Source organism: Electrona antarctica (genome assembly GCF_951216825.1).
Source record: "Electrona antarctica genome assembly, chromosome: 7".
Taxonomy (NCBI): Eukaryota; Metazoa; Chordata; class Actinopteri; order Myctophiformes; family Myctophidae; genus Electrona; species Electrona antarctica.
In genome coordinates this window covers 27,123,687-27,146,021 of record NC_136812.1, presented here as the reverse complement: position 1 = coordinate 27,146,021, position 22,335 = coordinate 27,123,687, and the positions used below count along the sequence as shown (strand labels likewise).

The 22,335-nt window shown below is 41.9% G+C and overlaps 1 protein-coding gene across 5 annotated transcripts in view; it reads right to left on the bottom strand.

Annotated features, from left to right (window-relative positions):
• Positions 1-736: 736 nt before the first annotated feature.
• Positions 737-22,335, bottom strand: part of sgip1a (SH3GL interacting endocytic adaptor 1a) — a 93,921-nt gene continuing 72,322 nt past the window's right edge. The window contains exons 14-26 of one of the 5 annotated variants that reach the window (XM_079505861.1): positions 21,525-21,599; positions 18,980-19,804; positions 16,884-17,005; positions 16,604-16,754; positions 15,590-15,649; positions 11,878-11,937; positions 10,472-10,583; positions 9,887-10,042; positions 8,980-9,115; positions 8,388-8,590; positions 7,714-7,778; positions 5,874-6,038; positions 737-5,135 (exon numbers count right to left, since the gene is read on the bottom strand). In XM_079505861.1, coding sequence (XP_079361987.1) covers positions 5,113-5,135; positions 5,874-6,038; positions 7,714-7,778; positions 8,388-8,590; positions 8,980-9,115; positions 9,887-10,042; positions 10,472-10,583; positions 11,878-11,937; positions 15,590-15,649; positions 16,604-16,754; positions 16,884-17,005; positions 18,980-19,804; positions 21,525-21,599 — 2,153 coding nt within the window. In that variant the 3' untranslated portion in view covers positions 737-5,112. The remainder of the gene's footprint in view (positions 5,136-5,873; positions 6,039-7,713; positions 7,779-8,387; positions 8,591-8,979; positions 9,116-9,886; positions 10,043-10,471; positions 10,584-11,877; positions 11,938-15,589; positions 15,650-16,603; positions 16,755-16,883; positions 17,006-18,979; positions 19,805-21,524; positions 21,600-22,335) is intronic. The other 4 variants (XM_079505863.1, XM_079505862.1, XM_079505864.1 and 1 more) reach the window with 4 other exon arrangements.

Sequence of the window (22,335 nt, the reverse complement as noted above, 5' to 3'; positions counted from 1 at the left end):
CGACTGTTAATTTAACTCTGAGAGTGTACAAATGTAACCAAATGGACCCGTAAGGGGTCGCTCCATTTGACAATTACCATAATGAAAATTAAACATTGTTTTTTTTTCCCTTCTTCCGTCTTAGCATATTAATCATTCTGAATGACAATGCTGGTACAAATGTAAAAAGTAAAGTCAGTTATACTACCACTGCTAATTTATTTTATTGCCTTAAACCATAAAAGTTTTTATCTTGGCTTGTGAGTGAGAATGGCTGAGTTTTGCAGCAGAAGGGTGTGTGCAACCTCCTATAACTGTGTCTAAGGAAATTTAGAACCACCCGCTAGATTCAGAGAATCATCATCAAGGGATGAATGTGAACATCAGGAGTGTTACTTCAACGTAATCTCCATTCTATGCAGCAAACACAAACACCAATCAAATGTCTGGCTAGAGAGGCCAGTTTTGAAAGAACTCTCGCAGTAGCCATAGTCAAATGAAAACGTTTCCATTTCCATTTCTTCTTTTGATTCATTCATAAGAAAACTGAATTACATTGTAATATTTTGCAAGTTTTGTTTAATAAACGGTCTTGCATATAGCCTCTGTGACATGTTTGTACTTTGTGTAAATTTAATTTACATTATGTACAATGCACACACATTTCACATAATGTATATGTAACAATCGTGGAGCACATTTTGATTATTCTCACATATAAGTCAGTGTCTCGAATGAAGACAACTCCATACACCTGTCCAGTTATAACTTTTATTGGTTTTGGAAAGAAGCAAACTAAGTTTCTCAATTCATCTTAGCAATGTTAACTGTACAAACAGCTTGCAGTGTTTGAGATTTAACGGTACAGAACCAAAAGCTTTTCTGGCGTATAGCACACACAAACACACTCCCTGCTCTTGTCAACATTAACACAGGTCACTCAACATGTCATTACAATACTGTCATAGAGGCCCTCCCTTTACAGCACTACGGTCCTCCCATACACCAATTAGCAATACACACCTGCTCTACCACAGGTATTCTATTACTTGAGCCCTAATAAATACTTACTTGCCTGATGGTGTTGTGAGATCTACAAGCTCAGTGTGTTGCATAGTGGCATGTTGTGAGCTTGAAGATTATTTTCTTTTTACTTTTGGAGATACTTTTAAATGTTCATCTATGAATCCCCCAAATAGGGTTTGCCAGGTTCAAAGTGGTTACAAATGCTAAATTTGTTGTCTTAAAAGCAATCTCCAGAACTCCACAGCTAATGAAGACATCACAATTTGACCAATTTAAGAGTGACAATTTGAGAGACGCGTTTGTGCTGCAGTATACCAATGGGAGTTTACAACAACACTTTACAACATAAGAGCAGCTAACAGTGACAGTTGTACTCTGACGACAGAGGACCTGTATGACAGGAGTAAGACATGATGAACCATCAGCTAAAATAGTCAAAACTCTTTCAGAGCGGCCAGTCAACTCATTAACAGCACAAACCACCACCCAGTCCACTAGTTGAGTGGAAAATGTGCTGGGTGTGGTGGGCTAAATGTCACTGCTCGCCTATGCCTCATTGACTAGAGCCTGACCGATATAGTTTGGCCGATATATATTATTTAACTTTTGGTCAGTAATGGCAATTATGCATCCAATGTGTACCAGTTTTTTAAACCACTTTCACGTTTTGTGGACATTATTATTGGACCTCATTATATGCATATTAATGCTTGGAGACAAATTGTGAGGTTGTAGATCAGCTTTCTTTTGATCATTTTAATAGGGTGTAAGTGGTTAAATAAAATCGGGAATCAGTGGTCTAGGTAGAACTCTCGAGTCTAAATTGGCATCGGCATCAGACGCCAAAGATCTGGCATCGGTCGGGCTCTAGTATGTGACAGAGATGTGCAGAATGCTGTCTGAGGGTAGGTCTACACAGGAAACACAGTCAATCTAATTAAAAGGAGAACATTTGATTTCAGCTCCACGTGCCCTAGATGTGATTCATTGCAGGCAAAACGATAATAAATCAACGATATGCTTGCAAATCAGGGCCAATGTTAGAAAGTAGTGTAGCTTTATATAGAAATACGAGACCAATATTACTCACTTTATCCCTAAAATGCATTCCATTAAATGTCCACTGACCATGCTGTTTGTTAGTCATTTGGTTCCTGTGTAAATCTAGCCTGAGACAGACACGAATAGCAGCTCTGAGAGGACTGCAGATGGTTACATGTAGCAGATGTATGGACGAGACCTACAGTACAGTACGTACAGTAAAGAGACCATATAGGCTGACCTTCACACACACACATACATTTTGTTCATGTTGAATATCAGAGCTTTCAGGAAGTTTAAACATCAGCACAGTGTTCTTCACATGAAAACAGATTTTTTTTTCTTTTTCCAGGTTTTTTTCCCCCCGTTTTAAAAATATTCACCTTATTCTCTTTTATAGAGGACTGTCTGGGTTACACACATAAAATACAAAAACAAAAACAAAACATTTTGGTCATCTTAACTTCCCTCCAGAAACATACACGTCATCTCACAGAGACCATTTATCATTATGCAAAATAAAGCCATGGATTCAAGGGGTGGGGCTTGCTCATGCTGTCAATGCAGACTAATAGGTATATATCATCAACATACTGTTTGTTGCAGTGGTTCTCAAAGTGGGGCACATGGACCCTCAGCGTTCCCTGAGCGGGTTCTAAATGGAACCCTTACAGGTCTATAACTCTGACAGTCTACAAATGGTCCATTTGGTTCCATTTGTATACTCTCAGAGGTATGGGGTCTGAGAACCACTGCATTGAAGTGAATGGAAACGGGGCACCAAATGGTCAGAAGCTGACTGATGACATAATGGTCTAGGTTGAAGTTACAAGGTAAAGTCCAATTTTGCAGACGTGAACAACTCGGTGGGCTAATATAATATATGGGACCAGTGCTAGCGAATGCTAGCTCAGTATGTGTACGCACTGTGTTTTCTTTCTGTTCTAATGCTATGATGTTTGAATAAAAACTGTCTAGCTGGTACCAGTAAAACAAAATAATCCTGGTCCCAGCGGTACCAGTCACTAAACCTCCACACTGCTGTCAACGAGACTTGATTGTTTTTTCACCATTGTCATAGACACTATTTAAATGAATCCTTGCCCATGGTATTAACTAGCTCTACATAACACTGCTTTCACAAAGCATGACACATCATCCAGGAAGATATTTGTCTATTTCGTTAACCCCACCCCCACCCATATATAGCTCAAATCTTCTGTTGCGCTTGAGTTAAAAAATTATATCTGAAATAAATTCAAAAATTATACCTTATATACTGTACACAGGTTACCCAACTACACAGATAACAAAAAGAATTCAAATATTTATACCTTTCAGGATTTCTGAACTGTGATACCATTCAAATTCTATTCATATAAGGATCACATACTTTTTACAACAAATCATTGTCATCAATAAATAAAAATAGAATGCTGTCATGTACTCTGAAGTCTACTACTGCTGTCCTGGGAACAACAGAAAGGCTATTTGACAACACAAGGAAAACACCAAACGCCCTTTAAGATATATTTTTTATATATACTGTGTGTGCATATGTGTGTAAATTTGTGTGTAAGTGTGTGCGCATATATATATATATATATATATATATATATATATATATATATATATATATATATATATATATATATATGCGCATATATTTTAATTTAAAATGACACTTTATACATTTATTTTCTTTAGGGAAAACACCTCTCTTATATTGCAACCAGAAACTTATTATCATTGCAGCTGCCTAACTGCTAAAAACCATTCACTGACATTTCAAAGAGATAAAATCAGAATGAATCGTTTGTTCAGTGCATTCACAGTAAAAAGGAAAAAAGAAAGAAGTCATACGCAATCTTTGAATCAAAGCCATCACACCCTGTACTACCAGTGGGTGATACAGGATGGAAAACCTTCCATTAAAACACCAACTCCCACCATCCAATTGGTGTTGCACTGACCTCAACAACTGCCATCTTCAAGTGACACAAGCTGACACCATTAACATGCTGGCAACACAGTCACTCAGTCCGGGGCAGCACCAGGGACAGCTGCTGGACAGCTATCCAGGACCGTGAGACGGCCAGACATTTACCACTTGTTTTTCCACCTTGTAATAAAAGTCCCGACCACAATAAGCTTTGTCCTGGGCATAGCAGCAGTTCTAGCTTCATCTCTGAGCCACTAGTGTGTCTAGTGGCTGATGTACGCACGCACACGTGTTGAATGTGTGTGAATTGAATTGAATTGTAGAGTGTGTGTGTGTGTGTGTGTGTGTGTGTGTGTGTGTGTGCAACTAGATGGTTGGAGCCATTGATAGACAGATTGGCCAGCTATGCTCACTCCCCAATCATGCTCAGTCGTTTCTAACTGCCATCTGTTTGTATGGAATTGGAATGATAACCATTTAATCTCCATTTAAAATATAGCGAACATAGCAAAACTACAAGGTCGTAACACTGCATCGTGATGCATTGTGAGCAAGTAGATCTATTTTAGCTATTTTTTACATTTCTTAAATTGTTTTTAAATTATTAAAAACAATGATCTTTAGTCTGGCCAAGCTTTCTGTCCATGGCTCGTCAGGCAGCTGCAGTGAAACACTGGAACAGCGCACACCAATGTGGAGGGGGGATTACGCCTACAAGGTACTCAAAAACAACAGATTTTCAAGATAACAATGCGTCGTTAGCTTGTTTATCAGTTATTTTCAACGAGCGACACCGTCATTTGACAGAGTATAATTTAGGCTTCAGAGAGAGAGGCACAGGCACCCAGAGGGGGAAGGGTGGGTGGTGGGGCTCAGGCATCTAACTGCAGCAATACAGATCTTTATGAAATGAATACATTGTACAAATACAGTAATTACATGACTTATAACAGTTCCACGACGCTATATGCTGTTACATGTGTACAATACTGCTGGGTAGGCTGCGTGACCCTTCTCTGGGTTTTAGAAAAGGTGCCCTCAGTGTTGGTGTGTCCTCTGTCCATCGAGATGATCTTCAGTGTTAGTTTAGTTTGTTCAGCAGTGCCGTTTGTCAGTAGTGTAGGTTAGTTGTCTGCCAAATATTTTCCTAAACAAATCATAAATAACGTGTTATGTCAGGATTATGGCTCATCACAGGTTTGCATTTAACACTTATGATGCCCAGGACGTGTCCACACGTCTTCACAATTACACCTGTAAGAGGCCCAGGATGTGTGGCGGCCGTTGCTAGGCAACGTGTTGCTTGTCCGTCCCGGTGCTGTTCTTCTGCGCACGCAGTCATTCACTTCCTGGTTTATGCCTTACGGGCCAACAATCTTCCTTATTACTCGGAATCTACGGCGCTGTGGTTTTGATTAAAACGGTGATGTTCTGTCCTAATTTCTGACTTCATGCATTAACGCTTCTAAAGAGAGATCAGACTTATCAGTGCGAGGTAGTAATGGTATACAAGGGGTGGGGCACACATTTTTGGGCCACGGAACAATTTGAATGGGTCATTTGTGGATGTCAAATTATTTTCTGCACTTAACCTGTCCTGCATTATCCATTATATTCTTATTCATTATATTTTAATAATGAACACATTAATTACATTTTATAATCAACTCTTTATTTGATAAGAATTGTTTTGTATTAGTGACATTTTATTTTTCCTTTAGTAGTTGTTCCTAAGTACAAAATAATATTACAGTCTAATCAAGCATCAGAGAAAATACAAATGGAAACATACGGGTCCACTTGGTTACATTTGTACACTGTCCGAGGTAAATGAACACTCAGGATTTGACTGTGCAAAATCATGGTGTCAAGTGTGTGAACTGACCTGCGGCAAACCTCTTCTTGACGAGAGAGAATCGATATCCTGGGCCGGCCAGCTCTATGTCACAGCCTGACAGAATGCTGCCCTCACTGGTAAACTGCACCGCCAGAGGAGACGGTTTACTGGGGCCGTCTGTGAGCTGGAAGCGCGCTAACAACGATCCCACACCTGATGAACAAACACATTGTACACTTAGGATCCTTTATTGTCATAGTACATTAAGGAGATAGTACATTACAGAGTAATACAGTGAAAAAACACGCACGCACGCACGCACGCCACACACACACACACACACACACACACACACACACACACACACACACACACACACACACACACACACACACACACACACACACACACACACACACACACACACACACACACACACACACACACACACACACACACACACACACACACACACACAAATGTACAATGAAGTAAGTGGATTACACAAGCCATTGTACAGTACAACCATTATTGCATCAGGTCCCTCATCATTAGGATAGATAGGAGTGGAGAATATCTGGTAGGGCCAAACTCAAATGTAAGTTTATGTAACAAAGGCTACAATATGCTGCGGTTACACACATTGCAGAAAGTATATATTCATAAAACCTTACAGTTACAAACGATCGTATGTCTACATTTGTATACCAGCGAGGAAATCTGTAATAGAACCTTTTCCTTGTCATTGTGAACACGTTCATGTGCGCATAAGTGTACGAAAATCTAAGATAAAGATAAAACTAAGGTTAGCTTTTTAAAAGCTTCTTTTGCCTGGGAATTTTAGCACATTGTTAAGATTATGTTTAAACATAAATCAAATAATATATTTTTGACTGATACCCCTGATCTTGGAGAAAACAGACTTGGCTGTTAATTTTAATGCATTGATAATAATACACATGATAAGGCACTTCAAATGAAACTGTTAATTAGATTAAATGTGAGAGCCACTGCCAGATGTAGGACTAAAAATGAATATCCAACTCTTACAAATAACACATTCAATTTCTCCCCAAGCGGGTGTCATTATAGAAGGAATTATAAGATGTCTAGAAGGAAAATGCAATCTCTTAACACATTTTGTGCCCAATTTTATTTAATTTTTATTAAAAAAAATCATAAAAATCAAAACAATGATTTTTTTTGTTTTTTTAATACGTGGTGCCAAAGTTTGTGTTTTCGCCATTGAGAATGCATTTTTTTGGCACTCAAACTATAAAACATTTCAAAGTAAAAAGTTCCAGCATGTGTCTCCACAGTCAGCTGAATTATAAAAAATGTGAATGGATTTTCTAGGTGAAAGTGATTTTTGGGCAGTTTTGCGTGGGCTCTCAATGTGTTAAGAGTAAAAGAATGATCTTTAAGCCAGTCCCTGCCTCCGAAACAGATCAGAAGCTCTGCCAAAGTGGGGTGGGCGGAGTGTGGTGTACGAAATGTACAACAGAGATCTGAGATATCGTCATTGTCAGGCAGAAACCGTGTAGCGGTTCTGGACATACAAGGCTTCCTCCCGACATCGAGTGGTGACACAGAGTAACTGAGTGAACTTCACTCCTATTCGGCATTGAGTTGCACACTCGGTTTAACTGAATCCGTTCTAAAACACATTTAAGCTAGTCAAATGACCAATGAATGACCAAGCAACAGCTCCAATCACTCGATTATTGCAATTTACTAAGTTCAACCAAATGAGAGTACCCGTGGCCACTGTCACCATCACAGTGCATCTGTATTTTAAGTTTTACAATATATTTTGTAAATGTTAAAATCATAACTAGGATCAACATGATTTACTACTGTATAAAGGCATAACAATGTTTACACATACCTCCATTGTCTGATTTATGTGAGATGTCAGGGATCTTCCAAAGGATTCTTTGCTGCTCAGCATTCCTGTCAAGATTACATCATATAAATAGAGTGTGAAGGGTACAATCACAACTTCTTAAAGGACCATACCATTGTTACAAAACGTTATTGTCCACCATCATCAGCCACTAAGTTTACATTAAACCTCAAAACCATTTAACCCAAAATTGCTTTATTTTTTAGATATCATGTTTGCTTATATTCTTCCTGATTCAGTAAATGTTACAGAATGTACAGTACCTGAGCATGGTTGTTATTGCTATTTTAGAGTAAAACAGTAATAAAATAGACAGAGCAAACGTTCTCACACGTTTTCAATATGAGTGAATCGCATGTACACACTGAAAACTACATAATATACACTACACGGCACACATTTCAAGTTATCACGGACGCGCATGTGAGACAAGCACAACATCGACAGTTTCAGGGGAGTACGGCAGCTTGTCACTCCCCTGTCAGATTACCCGCGGCCCCCTACAGGCCAGTTCGTCTCTTGTTAAAAATGAATTACAAGGCATGTCAACCCCTGTGTAAAAAGCCTGGTATGCATTATGACGAAACTCTTTTTAAATGAATTATTATTTTCTTATTTCCACACAGCCGTCAGTTGTAATGGTGATAAATGCCTACCATGCAGCAGGAGGCAGCACAGCCTGCAGTTTGCCCACGCCTCCATCTACAGGGATGAGGAACTGGACATTGTTGAGGGCCATGGGTGTCGTCATGGCCTCTCCATTGTATTTATAGTCTATTCTCAGGTCTGTGCTGGTGGGCTCACACCTCCAGCTCACCGCCAGATTAAGAGGAGTAGAATGAAGACCCTGTGCCGATACCTGGACACACACACACACACACACACACACACACACACACACACACACACACACACACACACACACACACACACACACACACACACACACACACACACACACACACACACACACACACACACACACACACACACACACACACACACACACACACACACACACACTCTCTAACTTCATGGATTTGCCTGTGACTGATGTTTACAGTGCTTCTTGCTAGACAGGCGTCAACTCATATAGCAGTTTTCGGATCTGGTCTAGAGAGAATCAGCGGATACAGATGGTCTGTGCTCACAAAAGTATTTCGCCTCAGAAAACAATAGTGTCATAGTGGTAGGGACTACCCATAAAGCTCTGAAATCATATGAAGTGATACTGTCTATAAAGCTCACCTGATACTTGAGCATGTCTACATTGTAGTATGTTGCCTGAGGCTTCTGTTCTGCCACCTTCTTTAGATGAGATATCAGGTTTGGCATGTTCACCCAGAAGTCCTTGGCATTGGCCTTGGGTTGTGTAGTGGTGTCACTGGGGAGAGAACACACAACATGGGACAATTATAAAGTGGACAGATCATCACCGTCTGGCTGAAAACCTTGTATCAAATCTTTCCCCGATTATCTTTTTATATTTTGTCATAAATTGATTCTCTATTTTATAAATATTGAACCAAAATATTAACTGTATACAGATAGATGTGGTGCAGTGTTCATTTTGACAGCAAATTCAGAATTTGTCTTCAAATCATCTTATGAATAACATACCATTTAGTTTTAGTCCTATTTAATCATCTGAAATTGTTTAGTCTTTACGTTTGGTCTAAATATCAAAATCTTTAATTAGTTTTTAATTCATGAGAGAGAGAGAGAGAGAGAGAGAGAGAGAGAGAGAGAGAGAGAGAGAGAGAGAGAGAGAGAGAGAGAGAGAGCACGCAAATGGGGACATTTGGGGAATATTTACTATTTAGGGATGGAACAAAGCATTTATAATGATGTGAAAAACATGAACATAAAAAGTTATAAACATGGGAGGAAGTAACTGGGTTAAGTGACTAAAGCCAATTATACTTAGCCAGTGTCGGCCAACAAAAATACATACATACACATACAAAAATACAATTGCATCGTGAGATTGTAGAGCTGCAATTTTCGGCTGGCACGCAACCAAGAATAAATCAGGCATATCATGGCTGGTACATTATCAGGGTGTGTGTGTGTGTGTGTGTGTGTGTGTGTGTGTGTGTGTGTGTGTGTGTGTGTGTGTGTGTGTGTGGTGGCGAGGTTACGGTGGTGTGTTTACCAGCAGAGGAGCTGGGGGTTAGGTAGCACATGCTCCAGCCGGCTGTAGTTGGTTATGCTGAAGGTTAGCACGGCAGGGGACGGGTTATTGGCAAAGTGCCGCGTGATGCCCGCTGGAAATGACAGCACCATCTCGCCTATGATCTTCACCACACACCTTCAGAACAAGAGGAGGTCGCAGGTTAGAACACACCAGGGGAGGGCGGGAGAGAAGTGAGCCGGGGGGAGAGAACACAGACGTACAGGCAGGAAGGAGAGACACACACAGAGACCAAACACTGTGCAAGCATATCCATAGTTTACTTTTAAGTACACAGAATGCTGTCCCCATGTAATGTCTGTGTTCTCTTGATTTGTCATTGGCTGTGGAAAAGGTGAATTTGAATCATTCCCTCCCTCCCTCCATCTCCTAATTCACACTTACCTTTTTGTGCACGACACCGATTAATCTACAAACTCACAATGCATCACTCTGCAATGCATTGCGAGCTTGTTGATTATCAATGCACAACCATGTGTAACTAAGGTTTAAATTGTCCATGCCACAATGTGGGGTGTGTGTGAATGGATTTGTATGTCGACTTACTTGTTGGGATCAGCTCCTTTAAAGAAGGCGTTGACCGTCTCTGTGAATGCAGCCGCCACAGGGAGGGTGTCCTGGGCCCCCATGGTAAGAGGGCTGGGTCCTCTGGAGCAACCTGGAGAAAGCACACACACACACACACACACACACACACACACACACGCGCACGCACGCACGCACACGCACACGCACGCAAATATTCACAATGTTAAGCTTGGCTGAGTGGAGCGCTGACAGTGAAGAGACAGACTGTGCAGCCAAAGCCTGTAATGCTAACAAACAACACTGTTGATGTACTGCTGTTTTGTACTTTTTCTTTCTCATTTGTGGAAATCAACACAAAGCTAACAAACACTGCCCTATATGTTTACTTCAACAAGTTCAACCACTCCAGTACCAGCCCTGGGGCATTATTGTGTTATCCTGACTTTTGTTTAAATGTGTTATTGTGCTGTTCAAATTCCTGTCATAAGTCCTAACCAACTCCATCGCACATGGATGTCAATGAGAAACAAAACATGGTATGCATGTGCCTGGTGGCTCAGCCAGTTAGTGCAAAGACCACATGAGTTCAATCCGACTCCTGTCATGTCTCTCCATGTCTCCCTTCTCTCTGACGTCGGTTTCCAGTATTTCTACACTCTACTATCTAATAAATAAAACATTGCCAAAAAGTAATCTTAATCTTTTTTTAAAGAAAAAAAAAACATGGTATGCAAACAAAACAGTGTGAACTCGATTACATCTTGAACTGAACACCAAACTTAAATGGGATGAAAATAATCAGTCAGTCAACAACCAATCTTGGTTTTGCTCATCTAACTTAAGCTCTCAAAGTAGCTGCTGTGACTCTACAAAAATGTACAGTTAACAGAGTTTTATCAGGATACAGAAACAAGGAAGATTAAAACAGACTGAAAGCAAGAGAGCATGAGAGAGATGCATGCTTGTTCCAGACATGCTGTTAAAGCCAAGTTATTCTGACAAGATCAGAGATACCACATGACAAAAAATCAAAAAGAAAAAAAAAACTAAACTAAACAACAAGACTGAAAAGTGAAGACAGATTAGTTAAGTACGCCAAGAACGATGATCTCTCAAGGAACGCTTTTCATCGCAGATGAAATGACAGCGGATAAATCCGGGATATGGTGGGAGAGGGGAAAACAGAGAACGGAGAGAAATTTGACGACGAAAGGGGGCCAACATTGCGCTGTTGTCTGCATTTGAAGTGGGCTCAGCCAGGAGTTAGAGCAGAGTGGGTAGGGGAGATTGCGGGAAGCAAGGGTGTAGGAGAGGGAAGGAGAGAGATCAGTGGGGTAATTGGCGAAGTAGAGGTAAAGCTTGCACAGATGAGGCTCGCGTGTGCGCGCACGCTACAGTTTAGCCCTGGTGCTGAGAAAACTTACCTTCGAAGGTTAAATAAAACTTGCCTCTGTCAAACCAGACCAGGGATGGCTGGTCATTCTCTGTGTGAGGGGTGAGTGGGTTGGGGTCAAAGGAGGCAGGAAAGGGACGAGAGGAGTGGAGAGGAGTGGAGAGTGGGTGAGGTAGAGGGGTTGAGAAGGGGAGGAGAGAAGGAGAGTAGCGTGAGTCTCACATGGCAGGTGTATCACACACACGTCACAGTGAGGTGAAGACTTGTGTGGGGTGGTGGTGTTGGACGGATGAGCAAGGGGGGCAACAGCAAGCTAAAACACTGCCAGGACAGAACAGAACATGGGATACGTGTGAGTTTGTGTGGGTGTGTGCATGTGTGTGTTTTGGCCGGGCAGGACTAGGGTGAAGCCAGGGGTGGGTGTGAGCCACTGGTTGGTGGTACGGTGCGATCACGATGGCCAGTCCAGCCACAGATAGGCAGGGCTGGATCATGTGTTTCTTCCTCAATGTATCCATGTACTACTAGCAGATGATTTGATGCTAGCTGCTCATGACAATCCATCATGGTGTTATGAAGAGAGCACTTTGAGAGCGAGATGATGCTTATGACCAAACTCTGTCTCTATCCGTAGCACTGGATGTTGGTAGATTGATCATCCTGCACGTACCTTACTCATCTACAACTTGGTCGAAATATCTCAGACCTCACTGTCATTTCCCAACCCACCACTTTGTTGTGTTATGAAACAGACTGAGCCAAGCTGTTGTGCCAAACAACACCCTGCAGGGGGCAGTCATGACAGTGTGGCTCTGTAGAATAATGACTAGCATGACTAGAACAAGCATTCCTATAATGTAGATAGAGTTTACGCTTGCCAGTTTTGCACACAATTAAGATGAATTCAATGAAAATTGTTCTTATGTATAATCAGGCATTATGGTACACACACACACGACAACTAGAAAGTCACAATTCGCAGAAATGTAAAGTGTGGTTGCATCGACAATTTCAAGCTTTGAGTCTTGCATAAGTACAGTATGTATGATGATGTATTGAACCACATGTATAATCCGGCATTATGGTACCACACACACACACACACACACACACACACACACACACACACACACACACACACACACACACACACACACACACACACACACACACACACACACACACACACACACACACACACACACACACACACACACACACACAGAGAGATTCAGAGAAATTTAAAGCTTTGAGTCTTGCATAAGTACAGTATGTATGATGATGATGTATTGAACCACATGACATCACAGGGACCCTAAAAGGTTTATATGGAATGAATGAATGAACGAACGAACGAACGAACGAACGAACGAATGAACGAACGAATGAATGAATGAATGAATGAATGCACGAACGAACGAACGAATGAATGAATGAACGAACGAATGAAGTCGGGCAATTACTGCAACCACACTGATCGGTCGCCACAGGGCAAACACACTAATGAGTTGACCAAAACAGAGTGGGTGACGGCGAGATGAAAACAGAGACTGAATCATGAGGCAAACAAAGAGGCAGGTGTTCAGAGGGGTGGGTGGGAGGGAGCTGGAGAGGGTGTTTGTCCCTGGATGGAGTGGAGATGAGTTAACGGGTGTGAGAGGTGGTTGTCAGGGGTTGAGTGAGGGCTAATCTAAAGGTTGGGGGCTAGGGTTAGAGGAACAAGAGACTTGGCAGGACTTGAGGGTTCACGGCTCCTCAAGAGGAGAACGAAAGTGTGACATGAATACCAAAAAGCTTGAGTTGCTCAACAGCCTGGTTCGCCTGGCAGACATCAAAGGTCTCCCTAAGGAGGGGGGCCTGATAATCTGACAAAATGCATTTGTAAGTGAGTGAATGAAAGATAGAAAGGAGCGAGAGAGTGTACAGTATGTGGATCTCAAGGGCTCACAGATGAAGAGCTCTTAAGAAATTCTCCAACACACACACACACACACACACACACACACACACACACACACACACACACACACACACACACACACACACACACACACACACACACACACACACACACACACACACACACACACACACACACACACACACACACACACACACACACACACACACAGTGAAGGTTCAGAATAAACGTATCTATAAGTCACTTCACGATGCATTCTGTACACACAAAATGACTGTCCACAGACAAGAGATTGCCATGGTAACGTGAGAGAGTCATTAAAACACAAAGAGAAAGTCTCATGTGGGAAGATAAATAAAGCGATGAATGACATTTTAGCTCTTCTACCAAAAAGTTATGTATCAGAAGCAGCTCTTCATTTTGTCATGTTGTTGAGCATTTTCTACTGTATGAGTAATAGGGAGAGAGCGAGAGAGACGTAATGATGATGTTGGATGGCATGATTTAGCAAAAGGAAAATAATAAATAAAACTAGCTTGCTAGTAGCTACCCATCAGTGCTGCTTCATGTTGAACAAAGAAAAATGTGTCCCTGCATCTTTCAACAAGACCTAAATCTATAAGTTATGCAATTAGAGCTTTACATAACAATTACCTTTTGTCGCTTGTTATTAAAGATGATTGTGAACGTTAAGCAGTTAACCTTTCATTATCGGTATATCGTATATGTAGGCATGTTATACTATGTTAAAACACTAATAAAGATTTTGTTGCTGTCGGGCAGAATCCTTTTATCTCCATATTTCAACTGTTTGTATTTGTAAATTACCTTCATCATCCAACATCCAAGAATGTTAAACTTAACTCATTGACCGCCATCTAGTGGTGGCTTAGTGTGGTGCAGGCCGCCATACATTATAAGTCAATGAGCGAGGCTCTTAACTTGAAAGCCGTTTTGGCCGGAAACCGCTGAGTCAGGAAGTAAAAATCCGCTATGTAACATGTCTCGCGATTGTCATTTAATCCAACCAAAACATACTTTTAGTAAGCGAAATACTATCGTTTAGATATATCAGCCGCAAACTTGTTTTTGGTCTAAAGAAGAATCTGAGATATTTACGTTCTAAGAAGCTGTGTTCCCATAGAAAGCATAAGCCAGCGGATTTTCCATTTCCGGTTGGTTCCGGGTTTTTTTTCACCAGATCGAAACGGGAGTGTTGAGGGTAAACTGGACGCAGCTGATCACCGTAATCAATTGATATTAAAAAAGGCGTGATGAGGCGTGATAAAGCGTCATCAGCAGGAAGGTACATACAGGCTTCAAAAGGCGCACCTGGCGCCGGGTGAGTTAAGTAGTGAAAATAGTAGATCTACAACCTCACAACACACCATGATGCTCCATGTTGTGAGCTTGTAGCTACAGGGCATACAGGGCTTCCACCCTACAGCGATGACTTAATACTGCACTGTATCAATACTTTTGACTGTTAGCCTCAACAGCAATCACAAGACAGCAAAAACAAACTCAAACTCAATTCATGGTCTTTTACCCATTTACTGCATGCTGTATGCCTGAGTTATACTTGGTTGTGCATCATGTTGCGTGTCGATTGAATGGAGAATCTCCAAGCTCACATTCTGCCACGCATTTTGAGATTGTAGATTGGCTATTTTCGGTGTGTGACACAGGCATGCAACAAAGTATAAATCAGTCTTTGCATCCTGCATCATGGTTAATGGGCTTCGGACAGGTTCAAAAGTCACACAGGAACACTCCACCCCAAATCCACCCCACCCTGGGGTTGTTGGAGTTGTTACTATACCTGCAAATGAATCAAAGTGTCTCTCAAACGTGGGCAGTTTGTCTACATAAGCATCATCTTCTGACAAGCCACAGGACAAAATGAAAAGACAAACAAGGGGGCAACACAAAGAAAAGATGGCAGACCAAACACAAGAAAAAAGATACAAAAAAGTTAATTAAAAATACAACAAAAAATGAATTCAAATAAAAGTGCTGAGAACATCAAAGTGAAGAACCGATAGGGGGAGCTGGTAATTAAACCACAGCAATTAAACATGGTGTGCTTTGAAGTAGCGTATGGCATTGTGTAACTAACAAAGGCACAGTGAATTAATCATGTGTAATTCTAGGGCAATGATAGTGACGTTGTGACACTTTAGTTTTAGTGAATAGTAGTACTGTATATTTCACCCTATTGTCACTTCTTGCATCTTGAAAAAAAACCTTCAACCAGGGACTGTGGTCTTTATTTAATGCAGCTACCTGCAGTCTGTATTTATGTAATCTGTCATGACTCAGTTATGCTAGTCTATTGAGATATTGCAGTAGACTCACAACGCCATACACAATTCTCTAAAGATAGATCATTAAGGCTGTGTGCCTTTGACCCTTTATTAATCCAGGAAGATTTGCTGAACACAAGCTCAAATTCCTACTGCACACTCAAGTTACAAGTGTAGTTAAACATTCACACCTAGGGGCTGCTCAGTGTGTGTAAAAGTGTGTGTGTGCGTGCGTGCGTGCGTGCTTGCGTGCGTGCGTGCGTGCGAGCGTGCAGAAGCAGGTGGGCAGTGACTATACTGACATGTAGCATTAATAATATATCAAGGAGAGTTAGGCCTAATTACTTATTTTTGCAAATGGAGACATTCTTGATTGGACCTAATTCAAGTGAAAGTAGTGTTTTTAAAAGTATAGACATATTTAACCAAGCAAATTGTTAGTAAGCTGTGTGCACGCACATCGCACACACAGCAATCTTCAGCTACCATTGCAACAATAATCAACTTTGAATATACGGATGAGGCTATACCTGACACGGTCACGGAGAGCTCTTTACCGACGGGGGTGGTGGCCGCACTCAGGGAGTTGGTGGAGGATATGGAGGAAGTGCTCTCTGCCCTTGCTAGGGGGGCGCTGGGAGGCGGACTGGCTGAGTGGACCGGGGGACTGAAGGGCCGATTCTGGACAGACAGGAGGAAGACGTGGTAGGAGATTAAGAGGTTCACTTCGAGGCTCATTTTGCTCATTACTCATGCATGTGTGTCTTGCTCTGCATTTCATCATAAGCAGAAGAAAAGTACAACACTTACAGTGTCCCCGGCGGTGGGCTTCCCAGGGGGAAGCTTGGGCCGCGATGGAGGACGGGGCGGAGGCGGAGGTGGGGTGGGGTTGACGGATGATGGAGTGGTGGGTCGCACCGGAGAGGAGGGACCTGCAGAAGAGAACGTAACACTAGCATGGACACCTTTCCCAGGTGAAAGACACATTCTACATTGCAATCTCACATGCTCTTATAATTATGCTGCTTTCCAATGCATCCAGCTTGTCATACAATGGTCTCTCCTACTTTTTTCCATTCATTAATACCCGATACCAGGTAATAACAGGTGCTTTTTTAGGACCCATTGCATCCAAGTTCCAAGCAGGGGTGAAAACAAAGGATGTAAACGCTGCTTGATTGGTATAGCCTCTTTGTGTCTCCCGTGTGTAATTGTGGGTGTGCTTGAAATAGGTGAGATTAAACTATGATGATTATGTCTGAATGTAACCAAATGTACCCCTTATTGCATTAGCATACCTGCTGCCATCTTACAATTTAGGCATCTTTCCCTTTCTGTATATAATCCATTATTTGTAATTGTTTATTATTTTGGCCATGTCCACCCTGATGTTAAGCTTCACTATTCTTGTAAATAATGTCACTGTGTGTAGCAATACATGTACCATTTTCTTTCATTCATTGCATTCTCAGTCTTTTGTGTTGTGCTCTTTTATACCCATAGAAAAGGGTGTTCTATTGAATGTTGACCAACTGCATGGCCTATTTCTGTTTCATGTTACCAAAACTGTTTTTGATGGGCTGTATAGGTGAAATTGAGATTATGTCAAGACAGCGTTAGTTTTAAAAGTTCTTTAGATGAACGGTAGTTTTCAGACTCGCATGCGTCAGACAATTCATTGTTCTTCTAATTGGCTTGTATTCCTATGGGAGCTTATTTAAATCACTGAGCATTAACAAAACGTAGCCCTCGCTGTTTATCTAAGAATATGACTTTCCCATAGCTGCACTAGGCATTCCGAGCAAGAACGCCCACTCTTATCCCAGCTCTGATGTGCTGTGTCAGCAGTGAGTGTAGCTCCTCTTCCCTTTGTGTGTTGTCATTATGAGGTGACCTTTTGGAGAGCCACTTTAGTGAAACTAAACAAAATGAAAAATATCTTGTCCATGCTCTTGCTATTGTCCCACTGTAGAGGGCCTTCACCATATCAAGCGTAAAGCTGAAATAATCGGGTGAACTAAAAGCACACTTTATTATATAAATTCTAGACTATTTATTTATATATAGTATATTTGCTTCATACTTCATGAATATGGTTTTGTGGTTATCTGTGTTTTTTCGAAGTTGTACATGGCACAGGGACGAGCAACCACAGAGTTTCATCATTTGCCTTCGTCTTATCCACCATATTAAAGTTAAACTTTAAATCTAAACATTTCAGAAGGATGTATAGTACTGTATGCGTGTGGCTTGTTTTCTTTCTAAACATCCCTAATATTAAAGGACTAAAGCTTATATCATATTTGAATGGATACTATAGATGTTGCTATAGTCCGACTAATCCGACTAATATAATAACCAAGAAAGTGTCCCATTGCATTCACAGTTCTGTGTCTGAAGAGGTCCAGATCCACAAAAAGACAAATAAAATGCCATCACTCTCCACTTAACACAGACATTCTCGAATAGAGTGATTCAGCAGGTTTCTATGGCACATACTCCAACAGCTACAATACAATAATAGCCTTATTTCTACAGCTCGCCAGGAGACAATTGCTCTATAGGAATGTGCATGAAGGCTCTAGTTTCTAATGCAGAATTAGCATTTCTTCTGAGAGATAATTGGTTCCTCTCACAAGAGCCACAAAATTGCCAGGCCTTATTCTTTATCCAAATATCCCAATGCCCTTGTCAGTGAATTTCATTTTTCAGAAGTTGTTTTGTAACTGTAGTTGTCTACAAACAAATGCAGTCTAGACTATAATTAGAGAAGAGACATTACTGGTCCATGCAATCAGCAATTTCAGATGGCGCTTGCCCTTGCCACGATTTTCTAAAGATCGTGCTTTAGAAACTAATGATGAGTTTTAACCTGCTGGTGGGGATGTGGAGTGAGAGAAACTCACCACTACCAGTGGCGGTGCCTCCGGAGGTAGGGCCTGGTGAAGACACCACTGCCCGGTACGTAGGGGGAGGTGGTGGGGGTGGGGGTGTCGTGCTGCGGCTCGCCTGGCTAGCATCTTTGGGTGAGCTGACCGTTTCACTGGGCTCCTCTTTCGGTGGGGAGGCTTCTGGGATCGTGGGTGGCTCCTCCTGCGCTAGGACGAGAGGCGCCGGAACTGGCACAGTCGCAATCTCCTCGACAGGGGAAGTGGCGGCAGGGGGTGTGGGTGCTTTGGGAGCGTGCGCCGGGGCGATACTGGAGGTCGAGTCTAGAGGCGTGACGGAGACTGGAGGAGGGGACGTGGGAGGAGGCAGGGCAGGAGGAGCAGGCTCCTCTGGTCCAGGAGGTGCAGATGCAGGCAATGGAGGTACAGGGTCTTGAAGTGGGGAGGAGACAGAGGGGACTGGAGGTGCTGCAGACTCTGGCTCCTCTGATGGCAGCGGGGAGGTCGGCGCAGGGGCCACAGGCTCCTCTTTTGGGGGTGGAGAGGTAGGGAGAGGAGGCGCCAGGTCCTCTGGGGATGGTGGCAATGTGGGTAAGGGTGGAGCCGGCTCTTCAGGGGGAGGCGGGGAGGTCGGCAAGGGTGGCGCGGGCTCTTCTGGAGGTGGTGGGGATGAGGGGAATGGAGGTGCAGTGTCTTTTGATACAGGCGACCTATCGGGGGTTTCTTCACTGAAGCAGACCCACTGATCGCCTGTGTCTTCTATAGCAGCCGAGTCATCTTCTGGGCCGAAGATGTTGTCCACATCAGCTATCGACGGCTTCTTCTCAGAACCTTCTGCCTCTGCTGAGATGGAGTCAATGACTAATCAAATTATTATATTCTTTAAAGGAGTAGTTCACCCAAAAAAAAACTATTTTCTATCAATTATACACCCAATGAAGATTATTTTGTTCTTGTTGCATTCATGAGACAATACCTTGATGACCGGGTGGCTGCCCAGTAGACTCACTCAATTGAGTCATCAAATTATTGGCTCAGGAACAAAAACAAGGCTTCATGGGGTGCGTAATTCATAGGAAATAAGTCATTACTACTCCTTAGGGTTGGTATTAATTTAAAATCCCAACAGAAAAACTTTAATATCTACAACTTCTCTAATGCAATATTTTGATAAGCAGAGAGTACTGACTGCTCAAATATCACAAATAGTGTGAATGGAGGCACCCTACAGTAGTTGCATTCTTCTTCTTGTACGCCATAAATGTACATTTGCACTATAATATACAGTTATACACAATATGCATACATACTGTATGTAGAATACAACTAGAACTGCACTCTGTCGAGTGCCTACTTAATGGCCTACTAGTGCGCAAGCAAGTACTGTCGGCTGCTACGGATTTTCAAATCTCAGCCTCTCTGTAAAGTGTAAAACATTGAACTTAAATACTAAAACAACAAATTAGATTGGTTACATAACCCAGGGGTTCTCAACGTTTTTGGCTGGGGACCCTCGGAAATGCTTTGGCAATGTCTCGCTGTTTTATGCGTATGCCGTGGCTGCATGATTTGAGAGTGACGTAATGAAGATATGTACCAATGCCAGGGTATAACTGGCTCTCGATGGTGACGTAATAAAGATATGTTTCAGTGTCGGGTGGTTTAAAGGTAATGCCTCTATGTATACATGTAATCTATGTAATCTGAAACCTACCTTTATTACGTCACCATCGAGAGAGAGTTATACCCTGGCATTGGTACATATCTTCATATAAATAGTACAACTTAGAACTTACATATATACAGTACATGTATGTATATGTAAATTGTATATATGTATATGTAATTTGTAAGTTGATGAGTAGTATACTGTGGTTACTTGTTTTATGCGTATGCCGTGGCTGCATGATTTGAGAGTGACATAATGAAGATATGTACCAATGCCAGGGTATAACTGGCTCTCGATGGTGACGTAATAAAGGTAGGTTTCAGATTACATACATGTATACATAGAGGCATTACCTTTAATCCACCCGACACTGAAACATAAAGGTACACATCTTCATATAAACAGTACAATTTACATATATACATGTATGTATATGTAAGTTGTGTGTATATGTAATTTGTAAGTTGATGAGTAGTATACTGCGGTTACTTGGGTTGTTTTATGCGTATGCCGTGGCTGCATGATTCTGAGAGTGACGCAATGAAGATATGTACCAATGCCAGGGTATAACTGGCTCTCGATAGTGACGTAATAAAGATATGTTTCAGTGTCAGGTGGATTATAGGTAATGCCTCTATGTATACATGTATGTCATCTGAAACCTACCTTTATTACGTCACCATCGAGAGCCAGTTATACCCTGGCATTGGTACATATCTTCATTACGTCACTCTCAAATCATGCAGCCACTTTACTTGCGAGCTCTGCTTGCGCAAGTAATAAAGGAGCGATAACACATGAGTTAGAGAGAGATACAACAGCTGAGACAAAGGTACAGTCCTTCGGGCAATGGTATGATGCAGCAAGGGAGGCAGGGTGACCCGGGTCTCTTACCAGTGGCATCTGCAGAGGGAGGGCCAGCCGCAGGGGGGGAGGTCGGGACATTCTTAGGTGGAAGCGGAGGCGGTGCTGCAATGACATCAGTATGGCCATATAGCAGCCCTGTCAGTCTAAAGAGGCATTCACTGCGCTGAAAGGTTCGTGCCAAGTCAGTACCAGTGTTTATCAAACTGTGGGTCTGTGGGACTTAAAGTGGGATAAACAGAGAAGTTTAACGTGCTCTACAACTGTTTATTAGAATGGTGGCATTAAACGCAGTTTGTATTTGACAGGAAAAAGGACACCTCACTGTGTGTGAATTAAAAAACACAGCATGAGTTCATGGCTGCCATGCTTGCTGTGTTAATCAAGTCTTATTTTCCCGTCATCTTTGTGAGTAAATAAGGCTCGTGTGTATGTCACTTGTGATAAACAAATTATCGCCTGACATTCATAGTTGCCCTCTGTTAACAAACCTCAAGCCGAGCAGCATCACTTCTCCTGGGTAATAGTCTACCACTGTACTGTATATGCATTCAATTATCCTATGTTAGTTCTAGTATATTTGTTCTTAGAAGATTCGTCCAGATACTCTAACAGCACACACACAACCATTTTGCGCCTTAACAGTAAATTTGTCAAAACATTTGTCAAACAGTCAACTTTGGGTTCACATAAAAACAGTTTGAAAATCACTGGTCTAACGTCACACCATATCCTATCGACTGAAAGGAGGGAGAATATCCATCCAATGACCAGCCAACCATGCCACGTGATACAGCACATTCAACACCATGCCACATGTCAGGCCGAGGTAGAGGAGGTG